Source organism: Acinonyx jubatus, chromosome A1 (genome assembly GCF_027475565.1).
Source record: "Acinonyx jubatus isolate Ajub_Pintada_27869175 chromosome A1, VMU_Ajub_asm_v1.0, whole genome shotgun sequence".
In the NCBI taxonomy this organism is placed as follows: domain Eukaryota; kingdom Metazoa; phylum Chordata; class Mammalia; order Carnivora; family Felidae; genus Acinonyx; species Acinonyx jubatus.
In genome coordinates, this window is record NC_069380.1 from 4377566 (window position 1) to 4399044 (window position 21479).

General features: G+C 43.3%; 1 protein-coding gene across 4 annotated transcripts in view; it reads right to left on the bottom strand.

Annotated features, from left to right (window-relative positions):
- The window catches only part of MIPEP (mitochondrial intermediate peptidase), a 162927-nt gene that overhangs the window by 112338 nt on the left and 29110 nt on the right, over window positions 1–21479 (bottom strand). For all 4 annotated transcript variants that reach the window (XR_003421937.2, XM_015087410.3, XM_027064544.2 and 1 more), the window contains exon 10: window positions 19403–19455. Coding sequence is in view for 3 of the 4 variants with exons in the window: in XM_015087410.3 (XP_014942896.2) it covers window positions 19403–19455 (53 nt within the window). In the remaining variant the exon portion in view is untranslated. The remainder of the gene's footprint in view (window positions 1–19402; window positions 19456–21479) is intronic.

The window sequence follows — 21479 nt, forward strand, 5'->3', positions numbered from 1 at the left end:
GTCTGGGTGAACAAAAGAAATATGAAAATGGAACTTAGTTTTATGGAAAATAAAGGAGTCGCTTATGTGTGATGATACTGAATCAATCTAGACTGACCTTAAAGAAAAAAATCACAAGGTCAAGCGTAAACCACAGACAGAACACGAATAAACAGAAATAAAAATTAACCACACAGCACTCTAAACTAGAAAATCTGATTTAAAAACATAATTCATGGGGCGCCGGGGTGGCTCAGTCAGTTGGGTGTCTGACTTCAGTTCAGGTCATGATCTCAGGGTTTGTGACTGCGAGCCCCGTGTCGGGCTCTGCTGACAGCTCGGAGCCTGGAGCCTGCTTCGGATCCTGTATCTCCCTCTCTCTCTGCCCCTCTGCTGCTCATGCTCTCTCCGTCTCTCCCCAAAATAAACAAACATTGAAAAACAATTTTTTTAACATAATTCACTTTTTGATTGCCTGAAAATAAAAATAAATACAAAAACAAAATAAAAAAAAAAAAAAGAGAGGATTCTGGGACGATGCCAAGCAGGAAGCACCAGCAATCGGTCTTCCCACCTAGACCACAAGTGCACTCGTAGAATGTCTGATGTAGCTATTTTGGAGCTCTGGAGTCTGTGGAAGGCATTCAGCTTCCAGGGGAAGGCCCGGAGTGCAAACTGGTCACTTTGAGCTCCCAGCACGGCAGCACCTACCTATTCCCCATCCACAGCCACAGGGCAGACAGCTGCACACCTGCTCCTAGAGCAGCTTATACACACAGCTCGTGGGGTTAGGGTGGGCAAAAAGGACTCTGTCCCCCAAACGGCGGGGATCTGTGCTCTGAGGGCTGATTGCTGCCTCTGATCCCAGAGGTGCGGACAGCCACTGTTGTACCTCCTCCCCCCCCCCCCCCCCACCGACTGTTGCAAGCCTCCCCCTCCAGCTCAGGTGACTTCCAGGAGATATAAAGGACTCACGCTTTTTTTCCTCTTTCGTTTTTCTCTTTTCCCCTCCTCAGAACCAGATATCAAAGAGTGGGACATTCAGAAGCAACTGCACGTATAAGGAAAATTGTATCTGCACATGTCCACAGAAAGGCTCAAAACAGACCTGAGAAAACATTAAGTTTACACCTCAGGCTGATCCCCAGCAGAGAAACGGACTACAACAACCAAAACCACAAAAACAATATACTAAAATTATAATTAAAAAGCCAGCAAACACTAGAGAAGTTTTCAACAACAAAAAAATATCACAAGGCACACAAAGAAATAGGAAAGTGTGGCCTACTCAGAGGAAAGAAATAATTCAAAATCATCTGTCTCTGAAAAAGACTGAATGGCAGATATACTAGACAAAGACTTTAAAGCAACTGTCTTAAAGATGCTCAAAAGCTAAAGAAAGATGTGAAGAGAGTCAAGAAAACAGTGTGTGAACAAAATTAAAATACCAATAAAGAGACAGGAAAACCTAACATGAAACCAAAAAGAAATTCTAAAGCTGAAAGGCACAATAACTGAAGAATTCACTGAAGGGAAGCAACGGCAGATTTGACCAGGCAGAAGATATAAACAGTGACATGAAGACAGGAGAATGAAAATTATAGAGGCTGATGAACAGAAAGAAAAAGGATTGAAGTAAAGACAGCCTAGAGACCAATGGAAAACCATAAAAAGGACCAGCATACAAATCATGGCAGTCCCAGTAGGAGAAGATAGAAAAGGGCAGAGAAAACATTTGAAGAAATAATGGCTGATAAGTTCCCAAATTTTAAGAAAGACAGGAATATAAATATCCAAGAAGCTCAAAACACTCCAAGAAAAATGAATTCAGACACCCAAACCAAAACAAATAATAATGAGACTTTCAAAAGCCAAAGATGAAGGATGAACCTTAAAAGCAGCAACAAAAGCAAATCATCACATACAAGGCATATTCAATAAGATTTTCTGCATATTTCTCATCAGACACTTTGGGAGGCCAGCCAATATATTCAAAGTGCTAAAATAAAAATACTCAGTCAAGAGTCCTGTATCTGGCAAAACTATCTTTTAAAAGTGAGGGAGAAATCAAGACATTCCCAGATAAACAAAAGCTGAGGAACTTCAAGACTACTAGACCTGCCCAGCAAAAAAATGATCAAGGTGAAATTTAAGGACACTAGACAGTAACTGAAACCATATGAAGACATAAAGATCTCAATTAAGGTAAATGCATGAGAAGTTACAAAAGCTAGTATTATTGTAACAATGGTTTGTAACTGTATTTTCTGTTTTCTACAGGACCTAAGAGACCAACCAATACATTCAAATTAAAAAAAAAATCATTAATGTAAAATCTAATATTACTGTAACTTTGGTTTGTAACTCTAAATCTTTGAGTTTCTACATAACTGAGGAGACTAATGCAGTTGAAAGAATTGTTGGTTTATGTTGTTGGGCACACATGTGTAAAGATGTGATTCTGTGACATCAACCACTGAAGGGAGTAGGGACAGAGCTGTGCAGGACACTTTTCATATGTTATTGAAGTTAAACTGCTATAAGTTAAAATTAAAATGTTATAATTTTAGGATGTTAAATATAATCCCCATGGCAACCATAAGGAAAATAACTATAGAATATACACAAAAGAAAATTACAAAGGAATATAGACATTTCATTATGAAAAAAAATCAACTGAACACAAAAAAAGACAGAAATGAGGAAAAGGAAGAAATAAAAGTCTATAAGCAACAGAGAAAACAAATAGCACAATGACAGAAATAAGTCCTTTCTGATCAGTACTTGAAACGTAAATTGATTAAACTCTCCAATCAGAAGACAGAGATTGGCAGAATGGATAAAAACACATGATCCAACGAAATGCTGTCTATAAGAGACTCACTTGAGATTCAAAGACGAATGGGTTGAAAGTAAAAGGACAGAAACACATAGTCCATGGAAATAGTAACCAAAAGGGAACAGAAGTGGTTATGCTAATATGAGACTAAATAGACTTTAGATCCAAAGATATTAGAAGAGAAGGAAGGCACAATGCGTCAAAGGTTCCATAGAACAAGAAGATACAACAATTAAAAACATGTACACAATGACAGGCCATCAAAATATATGAAGCAGAAATGGAGAGAGCTGCAGGGAGAAACAGACGGTTCTACAATAACAGAGACTTCAAAACCCTACTTACAATAATGGATATAACAAGACAGAAGACAAATAAGGAAACAGAAGACTTAACACCATAAACCAACAAGATCTAATAGTTATATACAGAACACTCCGTCCAACAACAGCAGCACATTCTTCCTACATGCACATGGGACATTTTTACAGGACGGACCATATGTTAGGCCACAAATTAAATCACAATAGATTTTAAAAGACAGATATACAGAGCATCTTCTCAGGTCACAACAAGATGACGTGAGAAAACATGAAAAACTAAAACAATCACCAACTGTGGAAATTAAACAACAAACTTTTAAACAATCAATGGAGAAAGAAGAAATAGCAAAGGAAATTAGAAAATACCTAGAGATAAATGAAAATAAAAACACAACATACCAAAACTTATGTGAGATGTCAAAAGTGGTGCTAAGGGGGAGATTTATAGCTATAAATGCTTACATTTAAAAGAGAGAGGTGGGGCGCCTCGGTGGCGCAGTCGGTTAAGCGTCCGACTTCAGCCAGGTCACGATCTCGTGGTCCGTGAGTTCGAGCCCCGCGTCGGGCTCTGGGCTGATGGCTCAGAGCCTGGAGCCTGTTTCCGATTCTGTGTCTCCCTCTCTCTCTGCCCCTCCCCCGTTCATGCTCTGTCTCTCTCTGTCCCAAAAATAAATAAACGTTGAAAAAAAAATTTTTTTTTTTAAAGAGAGAGAGATCTCAAATCAGCAACATAAATTTACAACTTAAGGAATTAGAAAAAAGAAAAACTAATCCCAAAGCTAGCAGAAGGAAAGAAATAAAGATTAGAGATAAATGAAATAGAGAACAGAAAAACAGAAAAAAAAAATCAATGAAACCAAAAGCTGTTCTTTGAAAAGATCAACAAAATTGACAGCCTTTAGCTAGGTGGACTAAGGAAAAAAGAGAGAAGACTCAAATTACTAAAATCAGATACGAAAGTGGGGGCATTCCTGCCAATTCTACAGAAATAAAATTATGAGAGCACTATGGACAATTATACACCAAAAAAACTGGATATTCCTAGAAACACAAAAGTTACCAGACTAAATCATGAAGAAATCAATAAACTGAACAGACCTATAAACAGTAAGGAGATTGAATCAGAAATCACAAATCTTTTAATAAAGAACCCTGGACCAGATGGTTTCACTAATGAGTTTTCAAGAACTAACACCAGGGGCACCTGGGTGGCTCAGTTGGTTAAGCATCCAGCTTCAGCTCAGGTCATGATCTTGTAGTTGTGCGTTTGAGCCCCACGTTGGGCTCTGTGCTGACAGCTCAGAGCCTCGAGTCTGCTTCAGATCCTGTGTCTCCCTGTCTCTTCGTACCCCTCCCCCTCTCATGCTCTCTCAAAAACGAATAAACATTAAAATTTTTTTAAATAAATAATAAAGAACTAACAATCCTCTAAACTTTTTCCAAAAATTAAAAAAGGAGTACTACCTAACATTCTATGTTAGAGAGCATTACCTTGATACTAAAGCCAAAGACATTATAAGAAAAGAAAATTATAGGACAATATCCTTGATGATCATCAATGCAAAAATCCTCAACAAAATATCAGCAAACCAGATTCAACAGTAAACTAAAAGGACCATACACCACAACCCAGTGGGATTAATCCTGGAATGCAAGGATAGTTCAACATATGAAAATCAATTGATGTAATATGCCACATCAATAAAATGGAGGGAAAAACCTGCGTGATCATCCCAATTGATGCAGAAATGGATGTTGACAAAATTCAACACCCTTTCATGATAAAAACACTGAACATATTAGGAATACAAGAAAACTACCTCCATGTAATAAAAGCCAAATATAAAAAAACCCACAGCAAACATCATACTCGATGGCAAAAATCTGAAAGCTTTTCCTCTAAAATCAGGAACAAGACAAGGTTGCCTGCTTTCATCACTTCTATTCAATGCAGTACTGGAAATTCTAGACAGAGTAATTATCTTTTTGCAGATGATACAATCCTATATGTAGGAACTAACTAGTAGTATTATTTATAAGAAGTAATAAGTTCAGCAAAGTAGCAAGAAAACAAAGTCAATACAAAAAGAATCAGCTACATTTCCATACATGATGAACAATGTGAGGAGGAAATTATAAAACAATTCCATTTACAACAGCATCAAAAAGAATAAAAAACTTAGGAATTAATCAAGGAAATGAAAGACTTGTACAATGAAAACTACAAAATACTGCTGAAAAAAAATTAAGGAAGACATAAATAAATGGAAATACATCCCATGTTCATGGATTATAAGACTTAATACTGTGAAAGTGTCAGTATTACCCAAAGCAATCTACAGATTCAGTGGGATCCCTATCAACATCCCAATGGCTTTTTTTGTGGAAATGGAAAATCTCATCCTAAAATTCACATGAAATCCAAGAGATTCCCAAACAGCCAAAACAATTTGGAAAAAGAACAGAACTAGAGAACTCACACTTCCTGGTTTTAAACCTACTACAAAAGTAACACAATGGACACAGTGTAGCACTGGCCTAATGGCAAACATACACCCTTGCATATACAGTCAAATGATTTTCAACAAGGGGGCCAAGACCATTCGGTCTTTTCAACAAACCGTGATGGGAAAACAGGATATCCACATACAAAAGAAGGAAGGTGGACTGTTACCTAACACCATATACAAAAATTAACTCAAAATGGATCAAGGACCCAAATGTAAGACCTAAAACAAAACTGTCAGGAGAAAACATAAGATAAAAGCCTCGTGATGCTGGATTTGGCAATGGTTTCTTTTTTTTTTTATTTATTTTTGAGAGAGAGACAGAGCGTGAGCAGGGGAGGGGCAGAGAAAGAGGGAGACACAGAATCCGAAGCAGGCTCCAGGCTCTGAGCAAGCTGTCAGCACAGAGCCCAATGTGGGGCTCAAACCCATGAACCGTGAGATCATGACCTGAGCTGAAGTCAGACACTCAACTGACTGAGCCACCCAGGCACCCCTGGCAATGGTTTCTTAGATATGAAACTAAAGTCAAAGGCAACAAAGGAAAAAATAGACAAACTGGGCTTCACCAAAATTTTAACAATCTCTACATCAAGAGACACTATCCACAGAGGAAAAAGGCAACCCACAGAATGTGAGAAAATATTTGCCAATATTTGCAAATAAAGGATTAATATCCAGAATATAGAGAACTAAAACTCAACCCAATTCAAAAATGGGCAAAGGACTTGAACTGAAATTTCTCCAAAGACATACAAATGACTCATAAGCACATGAAAAGACACTTAACATCAACATCTGCCTCAACATTTGCAACAAATGCAAATCAAAACTGCAGTGAGAAACTACCTCACACTCATTAAAACAGTCACTATGCAAAAAACAAAAACAAAAACAAAAACAAACAAAAACCAGAAAACAGTGATGTTGGTGAGGATGTGTTAAAACTGCAACACTTGCACACGGTTGGTGAGAATGTAAAATGGCACAGCCACTGTGGAAAACAGTATGGCTCCTCAAAAAATTAAAAATAAAATTACCGTATGATCCAACAATTTCATCTCTTGACATGCAAGGAACTGAAAGCAGGGTCTCTAAGAGATATTTGTACATGCGTGTTCACAATATTACTCATAAAAACTAAAACATGGAAGCAATCCAAGTGTCTGTCTACCACTGAGATAAGTCAAATGCGATGCACGCGCGCGCGCGCGCACACACACACACACACACACACACACACAGAGGAATATTACTTGGCCTGAAAAAAGAAAAGGATTCTGCAATGTGCCATAACATGGGATGAACCTGGAGAACAGAAATAAGCCAGTCACAAAAAGACAAACGTTGTCTGATTCCACTTGTATAAGGTACTCAGGGTCCTCAAAATCATAGCGACAGAAAGGAGGATGGCCGTTGCCAGGGGCTGGGGGAAGAGGAGAATGCGGAGTCAGTGTTTAATAGGCACAGGGTTCCCGAGGTACCACAGGAAAAGAGTGAGGGGATGGATGGTGTTGTGCAACAGTGTGAATGTGCTTAATACCTCTGAACTGTGCACGTAAATATGGCCACGACAGCGAGTTTTCTATTACGTGCACTTTAACTTCATAAAAAAAGTGAAAAGGGAATAAAGTAAATAAAAGAGAATAAAAGAATCTATACCTGAAAATTAAACCTTGTTAGCTTATAATAAACATGTACATTATCTGATTAGGTTTGTAGAAAAGAAACACAGCAAAGCCAACAACAACACAGGCTGTCAATAACCTGAAAATACTTCCTGACTTACCCATAAGTGGTATTCAGGTAAAATTCAGGAAGACAATTTAGCTTGGAGAGAAAAATCTCAGTATAGATTATGTTTATATAATACCCTACAGACAACTCTACTTCTGTATAAAGTATTATGAATGCTAAAAAGCGAATGGTTTTAATCTGAAATGAGTCAGAAAAAAATGTATTACAAAGTCACAGAAACTCCCTGTTTAAAAAGAAAAATCTCAAATAATATCCCCTGGCTCACTGTGCCCATCATCCAGGGGGCATAGTAACCATTTCTTGTGTATCCTGATTTTATTCGTGTAGAAATGTTTACACGCGTATGAGAGTACACACGTATACGGGACAACAGGTATACATACAAACACGAAGCACATACGTATATAATGCAAATAGACTCATACCATTCATGCTATTCCGCAATGGACTTGTTTAACAAATCAGGATGTGAGACACTGTCACTTTCAGTACACAAGGCTCCGTCTGGGTCTCTCTCGGGGGCCATCCATGACAAGCGTCTGCCGGGCCTCCTCTGGGCCGCCACCTGCTCTGATGTGCGCGGATGGGGAGGCAAGGCCAATGCTGCACCTTTTAAAGGGAGCGTCCTTTCCCTGACGTTGTTTGGAATGGCTCACACATGCTGATGATACAAGAAGCCAGACTGAACCCTGTTTTAATCGATTTTGACTTCCCTATGGGAAACACACCCACGTGACCCTCCCTGCACTGCTCTGCCTCTGCTTCTCCCGAGCGAGTTGGCCTGCTGTTGGTTCATCTCTGCTACGGATGGTCCTTCAGCGAACAGCCTTGTCACATCGGGCAGGCCTACCTGCGGGACCCATCACAGAAGTGACCTTGTTGCGAAGAGCATGAGATACTGGAAAAAGGTTCTTCAGGAATTTAATTTTATTTATTTTATTTCAGTTTGAGATTTTAAGTCTTTACACGGGATTACAAATCATCCTCCAAAACACAGTCTGTATTAATTTACATTCCTATCAATTGTGTATAAGAATGGGCAGTGTCCTCCCTCTTGCTAATGTAACTGTTGTGTTCATTTTAATACTTTCTTTGGCTCCGTGGGCAGCATCTTCTTTTTCTTTCTGGTCACTTGGTGTTAACAATCTATGTTTCCTCCTCTGGTGGTTATCTCTCTCACTTTTATTTATTTATTTTTTATTGATTTATTTTTTAATTTTTTTTTTCAACGTTTATTTATTTTTTGGGGGACAGAGAGAGACAGAGCATGAACGGGGGAGGGGCAGAGAGAGAGGGAGACACAGAATCGGAAACAGGCTCCAGGCTCCGAGCCATCAGCCCAGAGCCCGACGTGGGGCTCGAACTCACGGACCGTGAGATCGTGACCTGGCTGAAGTCGGACGCTTAACCGACTGCGCCACCCAGGCGCCCCTCTCTCTCACTTTTAAAAACACTTAAGCATCGGGCGCCTGAGTGGCTCAGTCGGTTAAGCATCTGACTTCAGCTCAGGTCAAGATCTCCCAGTTGGTGGGTTCAAGCCCCGCGTCGGGCTCTGTGCTGACGGCTCGGAGCCCGGAGCCTGCTTCGGCTTCTGTGTCTCCCTCTCTCTCTGCCCCTCCCCCACTCACGCTCTGTCTCTGTCTCTCAAAAATAAACAAATGTTAAAAAAAAAATTTTTTTAAACACGTAAGCATTTATTTGTTCATTCATCAACTGGAAATGATACCTATTAGCACCCATGATTCCTGCTATCACATCATCCCATTTCCTATTTCACCCTCCCGATCTGTTCTCTTACTGTATATAGATGTAGGTGTAGCTATATTGATGGTCTTTTTGTTAATTTTACCGGGTGCCAAAAAGAGGGGGTGGAGCTAAAGGCCTTTATTTTGCACCACGTACTGGGTGTCTCTAAGAATGCATGCAGTGTGGGAGGAGCCACGGTTAGCAGCCCGGAGGAGGAGAGAAATAAGCAACGCTGTGCTGTAGGAACACTATTCTGGCAGGAATAAACAGGACAGAGTCTAGAATGCAAAGATTCATTATGATGAGAGATCAGAGGAGATTCAATACGGCGAGTAAGTCCATTTCCCCCTCGATGTAATCTACAAAACCAAAACTTATCCCTAAGTCACAACGATGATGATGATGGTGATGATGATGATGGTGATGATGATGATGGTGATGATGATGATGGTGATAGCAACTGTCACTGTGTCACTGGACTAATAAGCCCATCAGAGTATATGTACCTCATTTAAGAGCAAAAACAATCCTGCAGGTGATATGATTACCCCCACGTGACATGATTTACATGAAGCCTTACGGGAAGGGAAGTCATCTCCCCGAAGTTCCATGCAGTAAGGAGAAGGGCTGAGGGTTTCTTTCTAACGGGATGACAATGCTATGGGAGTCGAGAGAAAACGGTTCTGGTTGGTACCTTGGTACTGAAGTCCTTTCCCCAAGGACTTGTTACAAGTTCAAGTAGTAAAGGGAGACTGCACATTCACTCTTAGCCACAGCTCCCAAACTGCCGTGACAGGAAAGGAGCTCCCGATCACAGCCGGGGTGTCGGAGCCCTGAGTGCACTCCTAAAGCTGCCGATTTAGAGAAGAGAAGTAAAAGGGGAAAATGAGAGGGGGATGACAAAGGTAAGAGGGAGTCGGGGGCATGTACTGAAGAGAGAATTTTAGGAAACAGGAAATGGCCAGCAATGTCGCAAACTGCAGAGGCTGTGGGGTTTTGAGGGCTAAAGTGAGTTACTAAACTGTATGACTGGCCGGAGGCCGGGCCCTCGGGAAGACCAGCCGGACGGATTATCAGGCCTAGACTTAGACTCTGGCCATTAGAAGAGGAAGCATCCAGTGTGGACCACTGCTGGGGGAGGTCTGGCAAGAAAAAACAAGGGCTACAGTCTCTCCAAGGGTCAGGGGAGGGGAGGGCAAGTATTTGTTGTTTTTTATTTTTTGTTTAACGTTTATTTCTTTTTGAGAGAGAGAGATAAGAGACAGAGTGGAAGCAGGGGAAGGACAGAGAGAGAGAGGGAGACACAGAATCCAAAGCAGGCTCCAGACCCTGAGCTGTCAGCACAGAGCCTGATGCGGGGCTTGAACTCACGGACCGCTAGATCATGACCTGAGCTGAAGTCGGGCGCATCACCGACTGAGCCAGCCAGGCGCCCTGGAAGTATTTGTATTTTAAGATGGGGTTATCTTAGCACCTCAGCAAGCACAGGGAAAGAAGTTAAGAGAAAGAAAGAGATTGATGATATACAAAAAGTTAGGGTAAGCGATCCCTTTTTCTTTTTATATATGACAACATGTAATTACTATCATATCAATCCCTGAGATGCTTTACAATTTGCAGAGCACTTTCGCATCAAGAGTCTCCCACACTCCTTACATAATTCTGTGAGCCAGGCAGAGCGAGAATTTCCGCTTCGTTTTACTTGAGGAAACGGAGGCCCAGAGAGGCTTGTCACGGCACCAGGCGGTCTAGGAGAGAGAGCCCTGAAGTTGCAATCCTGGCTGTCTCTCTCCCTGGTGCTGTGCTTCGAGCAAGGAACTTGGCTTCTGGAGGGGTCTCGATTTGCTAACGAGGGAAACGGAGACGATGCTTCCCGGCTCCCCTGATGGCCAGACCAGGCCTGCGAAGACGCTGGCACGGTGCCCGCCGCACGGACTACAGCAGCACTGGCTGGAAGGTGGAGGCGGTGCAGCGAGCACTCACGAGTCACCTACTACGTGCCTGGTAACTCCTTGAGGTGGGAAGAGCCTGGCACCGTCGGTTCACAGAGCAGGATCCCCAGGTGAGAAGGGGCGTGAGAGCGGTGCTCAAAGGGCCGGGAACAAAGACAGGCCGTGGCTGATTCTGCCCGCCACGGGGGACAGGATGCCGCCGTGAGGGTCAGGGAGAAGTTCCAAAAGGAGGTGGCCTCCGGGGCAGGGGTCGAAGGACGAGCTCCCCGGTGAGGGCAAAGGGCATTCCTGGAGAAGGCGGAGCACCAGCCAAGGCTCACGGGTACCGAGGGCCCACGAGCAGAGGCTGCCCACGGCCGACCTGGGCACCTGCCACAGCCGGAGGTCCTGCCACCTGCATGCTGCCCCCGCCCTCTGTGACTCCCACAAGCGAGAGGAGATTCCTGCCCGAAGAGCAGCCACGACGGGAAAAGGTCCAGCGAGGCAGGGAGAGACTCGAAAGGCCCGAAGGGACGTCCAGCGGCCATGAGCCGGGCCTGACGCACCGGCCCTACGACACACCGGTCCCGGGGCAGCAGGCTGACCCCGCAGGCCCCCGCCTTTTCTGCTCTCGGCTGGCACCTGCCACACGGCGTGAAATGACACCTAGGCCACCGAACCCCTCGAGGACGTGGGGCCAGAGGCCGGCCGAGCCACGGCCTGCGGCCGCAGCACCGGGGCGGCCACTTTGCTTCTGAACACCTGTTCAGGGCACCGCCGGGCACAACTTTCCTATCCGCACGGACACTACGTGTCAGAAACGCCTCCTCCACCATCTAGAGACCGCAAAACGGCAGAGAGGTACTGCGGGGACAGGGAAAACCTATGGCCTCTCAGAGCCACAGCCCAGCTGTGACACGGTGTGAAACAGGTGTGCTCTGGGGACTTATTTAGTGTGTTATTGCCATCTGTGTCGCCTGTCACTCACTTAGTCACTGCCATCCCTCTCGTCACCTCAAACTCTCTTACGGCTTCACAGGAGAGTTTTACTACTATTTGCTGTCAAGAGGGTCCCACCGGTTTGAATCCGGACACGAGACCTGTCTGCAATCCGTGTATACTTCTTCCCCAGCCGGAAATTGGAGGCGAATCACTGTTAAGCCACCGTGGCGGCCAAATGAAGCGGAAGACATGCTCTGCTAGTCGTTCTGGTGAGAAATAGGAGACCCAGGGGTTTACAAGTTCTCGATTTGCAGAGAATTAGAACATATTATAATCAGCAGGGTACTGGTATAAAATGAAATCTTTCTGATTAGGAGCCCTAGGATTTCGCCATATCTCAAAATCCCCATCAGGAACACTAATTATCACTGAAATAAGTACAGAAGTATTAGAGACTTTCAACTGAAGAATTCTTTGTTGTTGAGGGCTTTTTAAAAAAAAAAATGTATTTATTTTTGACAGAGAGAGAGAGAGAGCGCGCGCACACGCGCATGAGTAGGGGTGGGCGGAGAGAGGGAGACACAGAATCCGAAGCGGGCTCCAGGCTCTGAGCTGTCAGCACTGAGCCCGATGAGGGGCTCGAACTCATGAACAGTGAGATCACGACCTGAGCCAAAGTTGGATGCTCAACCGACTGAGCCACCCAGGCGTCCCTGAGGGCTTTTTTTTTTAAAAAAAGAAAAGATCAATGTATCGCTGTACTTAGGAAGTACAATCTATGAGTCAGATTTATATTTCAACCTGTGATGCACCTGGGATTACAGAAAGAACTTGGATGTCATTTCTAAACACATCTTGGCATCAAACGTCGTGAAAACACAGAAACACAATTAAGTGCCGCCAGCGGATCCTGGTTGAAACTGCAGGTAAACAGAGGCTTCGGTCTTCCCCGGTGCTACTCAGGAGGTTGAGCGAACGTCAGAGAAGCTTTGCACCGCATGGCAAACACTTAGAGACTCACCACAGCAGAAACAAGACAGCCGGCCGGAGGGCGCAAGTGGGCGAGGGAGAACGCACACAGGGTAAGAGCAGGGTATGTGACGATGCCATCAGGGCAACTACTGACTTCAGCAAGAGAAAATGAAATAGGGTGTTTCTGGCATCAGGAATGACTGCCTAAGCATGATTTTAATGTGATAGTTGGATGGTGTTTTAAAATGTTTAGTCCTGAGAGCCATAAGGGAGAGCTACCGTTCCATCCGGTTAAACCAAGGTGAGGCAGTAAAAGGTGTCCGATGCCAAAACCCGTTTACCCTTCAGGAAATTCGAACGTACTGAAAATAAAGAACAGAGAATAAAAACGCTCTGTTTTATAAAGAACCGGCCATTGCCAGTTGTTTCTATCTTGCCTTCTGAGGCTACAGCCAAGAAAACTTCTCCAGCCAAACTTCCTGGTAATCGGAGAAGAAGGTTCCTTAATGGTACAGACGGGCTGCTTAGTTCACCGGAGATTGTAGTTAACATAAATCAAAACCGAAGTTCACAAATACAGTACAATCCCATCATCACCCCAGAGAAGTGGGAAAGTAAACGGGTGGGCCTGGCGTCCGGGAGAGAGGATGTCCACGTGACACCGCTGTGACTGACTCTGGTGACAGAACCGCCACCTCAGAGGTCGGAGCCACATCTTAGGACAGCAGTGGGACCTCTCTCACGCAGCTTATTTGTTACATTTATACGCAGAATTAGTCATCCCTGAACTGCAACGGTAAGACGAGACAGAACACCCAAAAATGACGGGGGTCCCGTCACATCCAGATCAGAGGAAGCAGCAAAATGATGCTACAAGAAAGCGATCGCATAGACCCAGAAGTCTGGGACATCTGTGAGACAAGCAACCTGGTGTCTGCCACAAAGTAATAATACGAAAGAGATGGGGGTGCTGGGCTGGGGCAAGGCGTGTGCTCACCTGCTGCAGAGTCAGAGATTTGGGGGACAGAAAAAACAGAACATGTAGGTCTTGGGTGGACCCTGGTTCCAACAAGCTGACTGGGAGAAAACGGACCCAATACTATCAAGGAAACATGAATACAGACTGAGTATCAGGTGGTGCCAGTGAACTGCTGTGAACCTTCCTGGGCAATGACGGTGCTGGAGTGATGTAAGAAAATATCCATATTCTTTAGAGGTACACAAGAAACACGTTGAAGTGAAATGACATGAGGTCTAAGGTTTAGTAACAAGGAAGAAAGGATGGGAGGGAGGAAGGGAGGGAGGGAGAGAAAGAGAGAAAGAGACAGAAAGAAAAAAGGTAAATGAAGCAAATATGGCACAGTTTGGATAGTTACTAAATTTGGGAGATGAAAACATGGGGTTACCTACGTTATTCTTTTTTTTTTTTTTTTTAATTTTATTTTTGAGAGAGAGAGAGAGAGAGAGAGAGAGAGAGGGAGGGAGGGGCTGAGAGAGACACACACAGAATCCGAAGCAGACTCCAGGCTCTAAGCCATCAGCACAGAGCCTGATGCGGGGCTCAAACTCACTGACTTGTGAGATCATGACCCAAGCCGAAGTCGGACGCCCAACCGACTGAGCCACCCAGGTGCCCCTACCTACGTTATTCTTTATACTTGTGTTTATTTTGAAAGTTTTCATAATAAATGTTACTGGTTTTCAACACTGACAGCACCAAGTTCACTGCACATACACTAGCCAATAAACTATACAATTTCACACATCAAGCAAATCTTTATTATCTTGAAATACCACAGAGTCATCTGTCTGTGAAAGTTCAGGGTTTCCTGAAGAGTTTAAAACAGAAAACATTCCTATTTCATTATGTGAATGAATGCTCTCGAACTTTTGAGAATACCCCTTAGCAAAGAATAGACAATACTGAATTCCACTTCCCAATAATATCTACAAAATATCACCAAAATTAATGAAGTAATACTCACTGAAACTCACTGTTGGCAGAAGAGAAATAAAGTTGACCAGCATTGAAAACAGACATCAAACACTGCCAGGACACTTGAAACAACTTTAAAACGATTACCTCTAGGGGACAGGGGCAAGGGGGAGTGCTGTGAGAGGGACGGGTATGACACCAAAATTTCCCAGTGAGTACTTTTTAAAGTTGTTGTGACTTTTTGAACCATACGAATGTACAGCCTGTTCAAAAATCCCATGTACCTTTTAAATAAAACAACTGTATATATACTTCTCATAATTTAAAGAGTGACTTTTCAGGGCGCCTGGATGGCTCAGTGGGTTGTGCGTCTGACTTGGGTTCAGGTCATGATCTCGCGGTTCATGGGTTTGAGACTCGTGTCGGGCTCTGTGCTGACAGCTCGGAGCCTGGAGCCTGCTTCGGATTCTGTGTCTCCCTCTCTCTCTGCTCCTTTCCCGCTTACCCTCTGTCTCTCTCTGCCTCAAAAATAAATAAATGTTTTAAAAAGTTTTGTAAAGAATGACTTTTCCTGTGCCATGAAGGCTCCAACACTAAAACTTGAAAAAGAAAATTAAGATTTTTCTGTGCTCTTTAAGATTTCCATCGGTCACTCATGCCTCTATTTCCCAGGACCAACCCTGGGTGGTTTGAAAACACGTTAATTTCTCACCTCACTTGTAATAGGTTCTTTCTTTAGGCCAACATTTAAGAAACTTGAAAGGAATCTGAACATAAAAGCAAAAAAAGAAAGGTCCCAGGGGTTAACTTGAAGAAAAACTCAAACCAAGGAAAGCCTTCTATTTTTTGTTTCGTGTCAAACCACACACTTATTTAAGTCTTTACTTGAAAGCAGAGGAATTTAACAAGGATTTAGCAGTCCTCACGTCATTCCGTCCTTCCAACCTCCAATCCAAACTGTTCTGTTTTCGCTTTCTTTTCTCATCCATTACCTGTGCCTCTCAGCCTACTCTTGTCAATCAAGATTACTGAAATCTCAAGCCAAAACTCAATCATTTGCCTTTTAAGCTACTGAAAATCGATGTTTAAATCCCCCGATTCTTACGATCCCATCTGAAGCATTTCGGCATCCCTTTTCTTGCTTCTTTGAACGGAGTTAAGAGCCCAACACATGACCTAGTATGGACACTTGAAGTAAATTCAGTAAAGCCCCTGGTGGAGACCAGGTAGGTTATACTGTGTTCCTGGAAGAGCCGGCGATTTCTTAACTCTAAGAACCAATAAGCCCGGTGGAAACTTCTGCCAACAAATGAGCACTATGAAGACCTCCCAGAGGGTTACCCACTTCCAACCAATCTGGTAGATGAAAAAAGCCATTCACGAATATACGATATGATATTCTCTTTACAACTGGATTGCTTTTAATAAGGATTGCCAAGTACTGCTTTGGACACAGTCTTGAACAGTGGCCATTCGCCAATAATGCATTTGTTGAGAGTCCAGAGTGTTTATTTCACACGTAACCGCAAATGGAAAAAATAAGACAAACTTTGCTCTTAAGAGCGTTAAGGTATGGTTGACAAGACGTGTTGAACACAGGGGACCAAAGGAACACGTCGTTAAAGGTCAAGGGTGCCGCGTGGAGGCTGGGAAGTATGGTGGTGACGGGAAGCACAGAGGCTGCGGCAGACCCGGAGGTGTCGTGGACTCTTGGCGAAATTTCACAAGTGAGACAGCAAAGGAAGGCAAAGGGAACACTATTAGCTGCCAGACACAGGCTCTGTCTGAGACACAAAGGGATCTAAGTGCGAGACGCAAGGTTTTGTCTGGCTGAGGAAAACTGTGAAGGAAGAGGATGGTGGGAAAGACCAGAAGGGCAGGCCATACCCAGCAAATAACCATGGGTGTGCACGTATTCATTGTTAAAGAAAAGCGGGCTGTGACCGGACAGATCCTAGAGGCCATGAATGACGGCTGCAATTCTATTTTGAAGGCAGTAGCCTTCAAGAGGCTGTGGCCTTCAAGAGGAAAGAGACCCGAGGTGAGCTGCCCTGCCCGCCAGACACAGGGTTTCCTCCTCCTTGGACAGAGTGATGCTCTGGGAAGCAGGGGCGAGGTGCGCTTCCCTGTCCCTGTGTCCCTTCTCTATCCTTAAAAGCTTGTCTGATGAGCATTCTACAACTAATTCGACACATTCATTACACTTGAGACGAGTGTTTTCTTAGAGGAGACTTCGGAGGGAAGGGACCACTCCTTCAAAAGATTTTAAAGAACACGTAAAAAGCATCTCTTAGAGCAGATCATCCTCTAGAAGAGTGTCCCCGGAAGGCCAATTCCATATGATCAGGTTATCTTAGTACTCATAATAGCAACATTATCTCATTTCATCCTGACCTACAAAGTAGGGACTGTCATAACCCCCATTTTATAGATACCCTTGCTGAGAGGCTTAGAGAGGACGAGGAACTTTCTTTCCAAAGCTCACGGATACCTCATTAGCGGTGGAGCCAGGACTCACACAGGCCCCCCAGACGTCAGGGAACATACTCCAGACCACACTGCCATGCTGCCTGGGGTGTTACCACTCAACTGCCCCGTGTGGACGGTAACCCCCGTCTCTGTGGCCAGTCCAGAGGACAGAGAACTCCCAATCTATCTGCGGGCTCAGAGATCCCTAAGGACTGACTCCAGAGTCAGTCAGCAACACAAAGACTTCGCAATATTGTACTTTCGGTAAAAATGGAGAAGAGAAAGTCACCACCTTTTATTCAGTATCTTTTATTTAAGATTACTATCAAACTTTTCAGGGATCTCCTACTCCTAATTAATGCTTATACTTTATAATTGATGATGTCTTTCCAAGTCTTTAAATAGTCACAAGTAATTTCCACAGAACCACCACATGGGCATCCTACACTTAAAGAGTAAAGCTAAATAACAAATAAAAATCACAGAGCAAAACTCGGGAAGAAACAAACACATCTAATTTACATCACTTTCCACGAACAAAAAATTTTAAAAATCTTATATAGATAGGGAAAGCATTAATAAAAAAAAAATTAGTGTTCCCTTACAAATAACCAAACCAAATCTCTCTTTGAAAAAGTTTTAGAAGAGAAATGATATGTTTTCTGTAACGATAAGGAGCAAGGTCTGAAGTTCCACAGCCATAAAACGCACCTGTGAAATGACTACATTAAGCTATAATATATTCTGGGCACCCACTGTGTATCATAATCAAATGATTACAGATTTTGAATGACAGCTTATGTGCTTCCACAGAGAAGGAGGCCTGTGCTGAATCTGAAATATATGTATAAAAAACAGTAGCTGACGAAGTATTAGGAGACAATCTGCTTTGTAAGTAAGACTTGAATAATGCAGAGGAACAGAAAGACTTTAGAGCTAAATACCAATCAAACTTAAGTATACTATTATCATGAGGTATGCCAACATGCTTTAATGGAGAAAAAGGCACAAAACTTATTTTCGTCCACTACCTAAATCAATCTTAACTCTCGGGGTTAGAGCTGAGCAGCTCAAGAAGGAGCTGTAAGAGAAAAAAGTTAAAAATCTGTTGAAGGGTAGGAGTTGGAGGTTTTCAAAAATTCCTATTGCATATACAAAGTTGCTTGGGACATAAACATTTCTAAACGTGCTCACTTTGTTTTTTGGGTTTTCTCGTTTTGTTTTGTTTTTAGATGTGTTCACTTTGAACAGCCCTCCATATTTCTTGGGTTTACATGCAAATATAAAAATGACAGAAATAGGGTGTATTTAGGGGGGAAAACAAACATACCCACTAGTTTGCCATTATATAATCAAAGAGGAGACTACGGAACTGGAGGGGGACTTAAATCAAGTTAACTGTCCTAAATCTTAATTTCACATGTATCCTTCCAGATGTGCCAATAATATGTTGACAATATGTTCAAATAAAAATGAGTAAACCTAAGAAAACTGTATGTCACCATCCCCAGTACCACTCTATTCCTTCCTTAGTTCAACATATATTTGCCGAGCACCCATCCCGGGCCAGAAACGAGCGACAACCAAACTTCCAGCCCCCGAAACACTCCATCTACTAAGAAAACCTGGAAGTTACTCCCAGGAAGAAGCCAGATTCTAGACACCACACAGAGATATTTACAAGTTTTAAACCAGGAAGTGACCCGAGCCATACAAGTATAGGCTTTGGGGGAAGGGTAGACAATACTAAGGCTGAGAGCACAGGTGTTAAACCAGACGAAGAATGTGTGGGCAAATGTTGGCAAAGGCCAGGGCAGGGCGCAGACTTGAGCCTATACGGGCTTCTAATGCGGGCAACTGAGTGAGGAGATTACTCACGTTGCACGGTTACTGTACAAAGTGCTCAATAAACAGTTTCTTTCTTCCTTCTCATTTATAAGGATTTCTCAAAACAAAACAAAACAAAACAAAACAAAACAAAACAAAACAAAACAACTTACCTCTCTGCACGAATCACACCGCTGTAGTAGGGGGGATCCCAAGGCATTAATTCCTACAATGGAAAAATCCATTGCTATGAAAATTATTGACTACTTCGCAATTTTTACCAAGAATTTAGCCAGCTTATAAGATGTAAACCATTATATCAGGTAAGTTTTTTAAAGACCCTAAAAATGCCCACCTCTTTATTTTGACTTCCCTATAATCAATGAGTACAAAGGCATAAAAAAAACAATGTCCCAGAATTTGGGGGGGAAAGTAAATAATGTACAATGTCAACTTATAAAAGTCAACATTAATAGATTAAATTAGCCATGTTGAAATTTTTCCCACCATGTAACCCACGTATTTATCCATAAAACACACTGCAGGTAAGATTAGGGCTCTAAAGGTAAGATTAGAGTTCTTTCTAAATCTAAGCAGGAAGCTTAGGGTGGATCCCCAAAATGAAAGCAACAATTTCAAGTGTAACGAAGGGAGAATTAACTCTAATCGTGGCAAAGAAAATATGTCATAAAGAAGCATTGTCCTAATAGTTGGTTTTGACAACTGGTACAGAATACTGACGGGGAAAAAAGCCTGAATCCCTGGAAGATCATCCTCCCCACAAACTGTCCAGGTGACAGGAGTGACTAACAGCCCAGGCTGTGAAGTCAGACTGCCTGGGCTCAAGTGTTCAATCCACATTACTGCACAATGTTGGAAGAGTCATTTCTTAAATGTTTATTTATTTTTGAGAGAGAGAGAGACACAGCGCGCAAGCAGGGGAGGGGCAGAGAGAGAGAGGGAGACACGGAATCCGAAGCAGGCTCCAGGCTCCGAGCTGTCAGCACAGAGCCCGACGCGGGGCTCAAACTCACGGACCGCGAGATCATGACCTGAGCCGAAGTCGGACGCTCAACTGACTGAGCCACCCAAGGTGCCCCTGGAAGAGTTATTTCTGCTCGCCAATGCTTTCCCATCTCCCTTCTACATGACCTGATTGCACCGCCCTGAACCCTGAGCCTGCCTCCTGCGACTCTTGCCCTCCCTCACTGCACTGGTCTCCTCCCCGTTTTCCAAGCACAACGGGCAGCTGCTCTCTCTGCTGAGAAGGCTCTGCCCTACGTGACATGTGCGGGGTACTGCCTCGTTTCTCCCAAGGCTCTGCTCAAGTGTCTTCTTACACGAGAAGTCTTCCCAGAGTCAGCTAAGCATCTGACTCTTGATTTCAGCTAAGGTCATGATCCTGTGATTCGTGATTTCAAGCTCTGCGCTGACGGTGTGGAACCTACTTGAGATTCCCCCCACCCTCTCTCTTCCCCACCCTCCTCACTGTCTCTCTCTCTCTCTCTCTCTCTCTCGAAAGTAAATAAACATTAAAAAAAGGAATAGGAGGGGCGTCTGGGTGGCTCAGTCGGTGCTGACAGCTCAGAGCCTGGAGCCTGTTTCAGATTCATTCTCTCTCTCTCTCTCTCTCTCTCTCTCTCTCTCTCTCTCTCTCTGCTTCTCCCTGGCTCTGTCTCTCTCTCAAAAATAAATAAACATTCAAAAAAATTAAAAAAAAAAAAAGGAATAGGAAGGTGAATCTGAGAATTACAGAAAACCACAGAAAAATCTTAAACAAGAGAGTGACGAGGTCAGATCTGCTTTTTGGCAAAATCCCTCTAATGGCAAGTCATTCATTCATTCATTCATATTTCAAATAAGTGTTGAGTACCTACCCTATGTCTCACACTTAGCACATTGCTAAGCAGTCCAAATCAGGAGCCAGAACCAAAGGCTAGAAAAGTAGTTCAGCAACTACAACTATGGTCTGGGTGAGAAGTAAGAATGACCTCAACCAGAACTGTGGCAATGGGCGTGGAGAGGAGAGAACAGAGTTCTGTGGAAGGTAGAATCCACAGGATTTGGTAAATGATTATATGTGGGCAGAGAGGGGAAAGAGATAAATAACCCGAAGGGCTTGTTGGAACAGGACTGTAGGGCTAGAGATACAGCACGTCTCATGTGGGACTGGAGAGTTTGTATTTCTAACAAGTTCCAGATGCTGCTGCTGCTTCTGGTCCAGGGAACACACTTTGGGAACTACTGGCC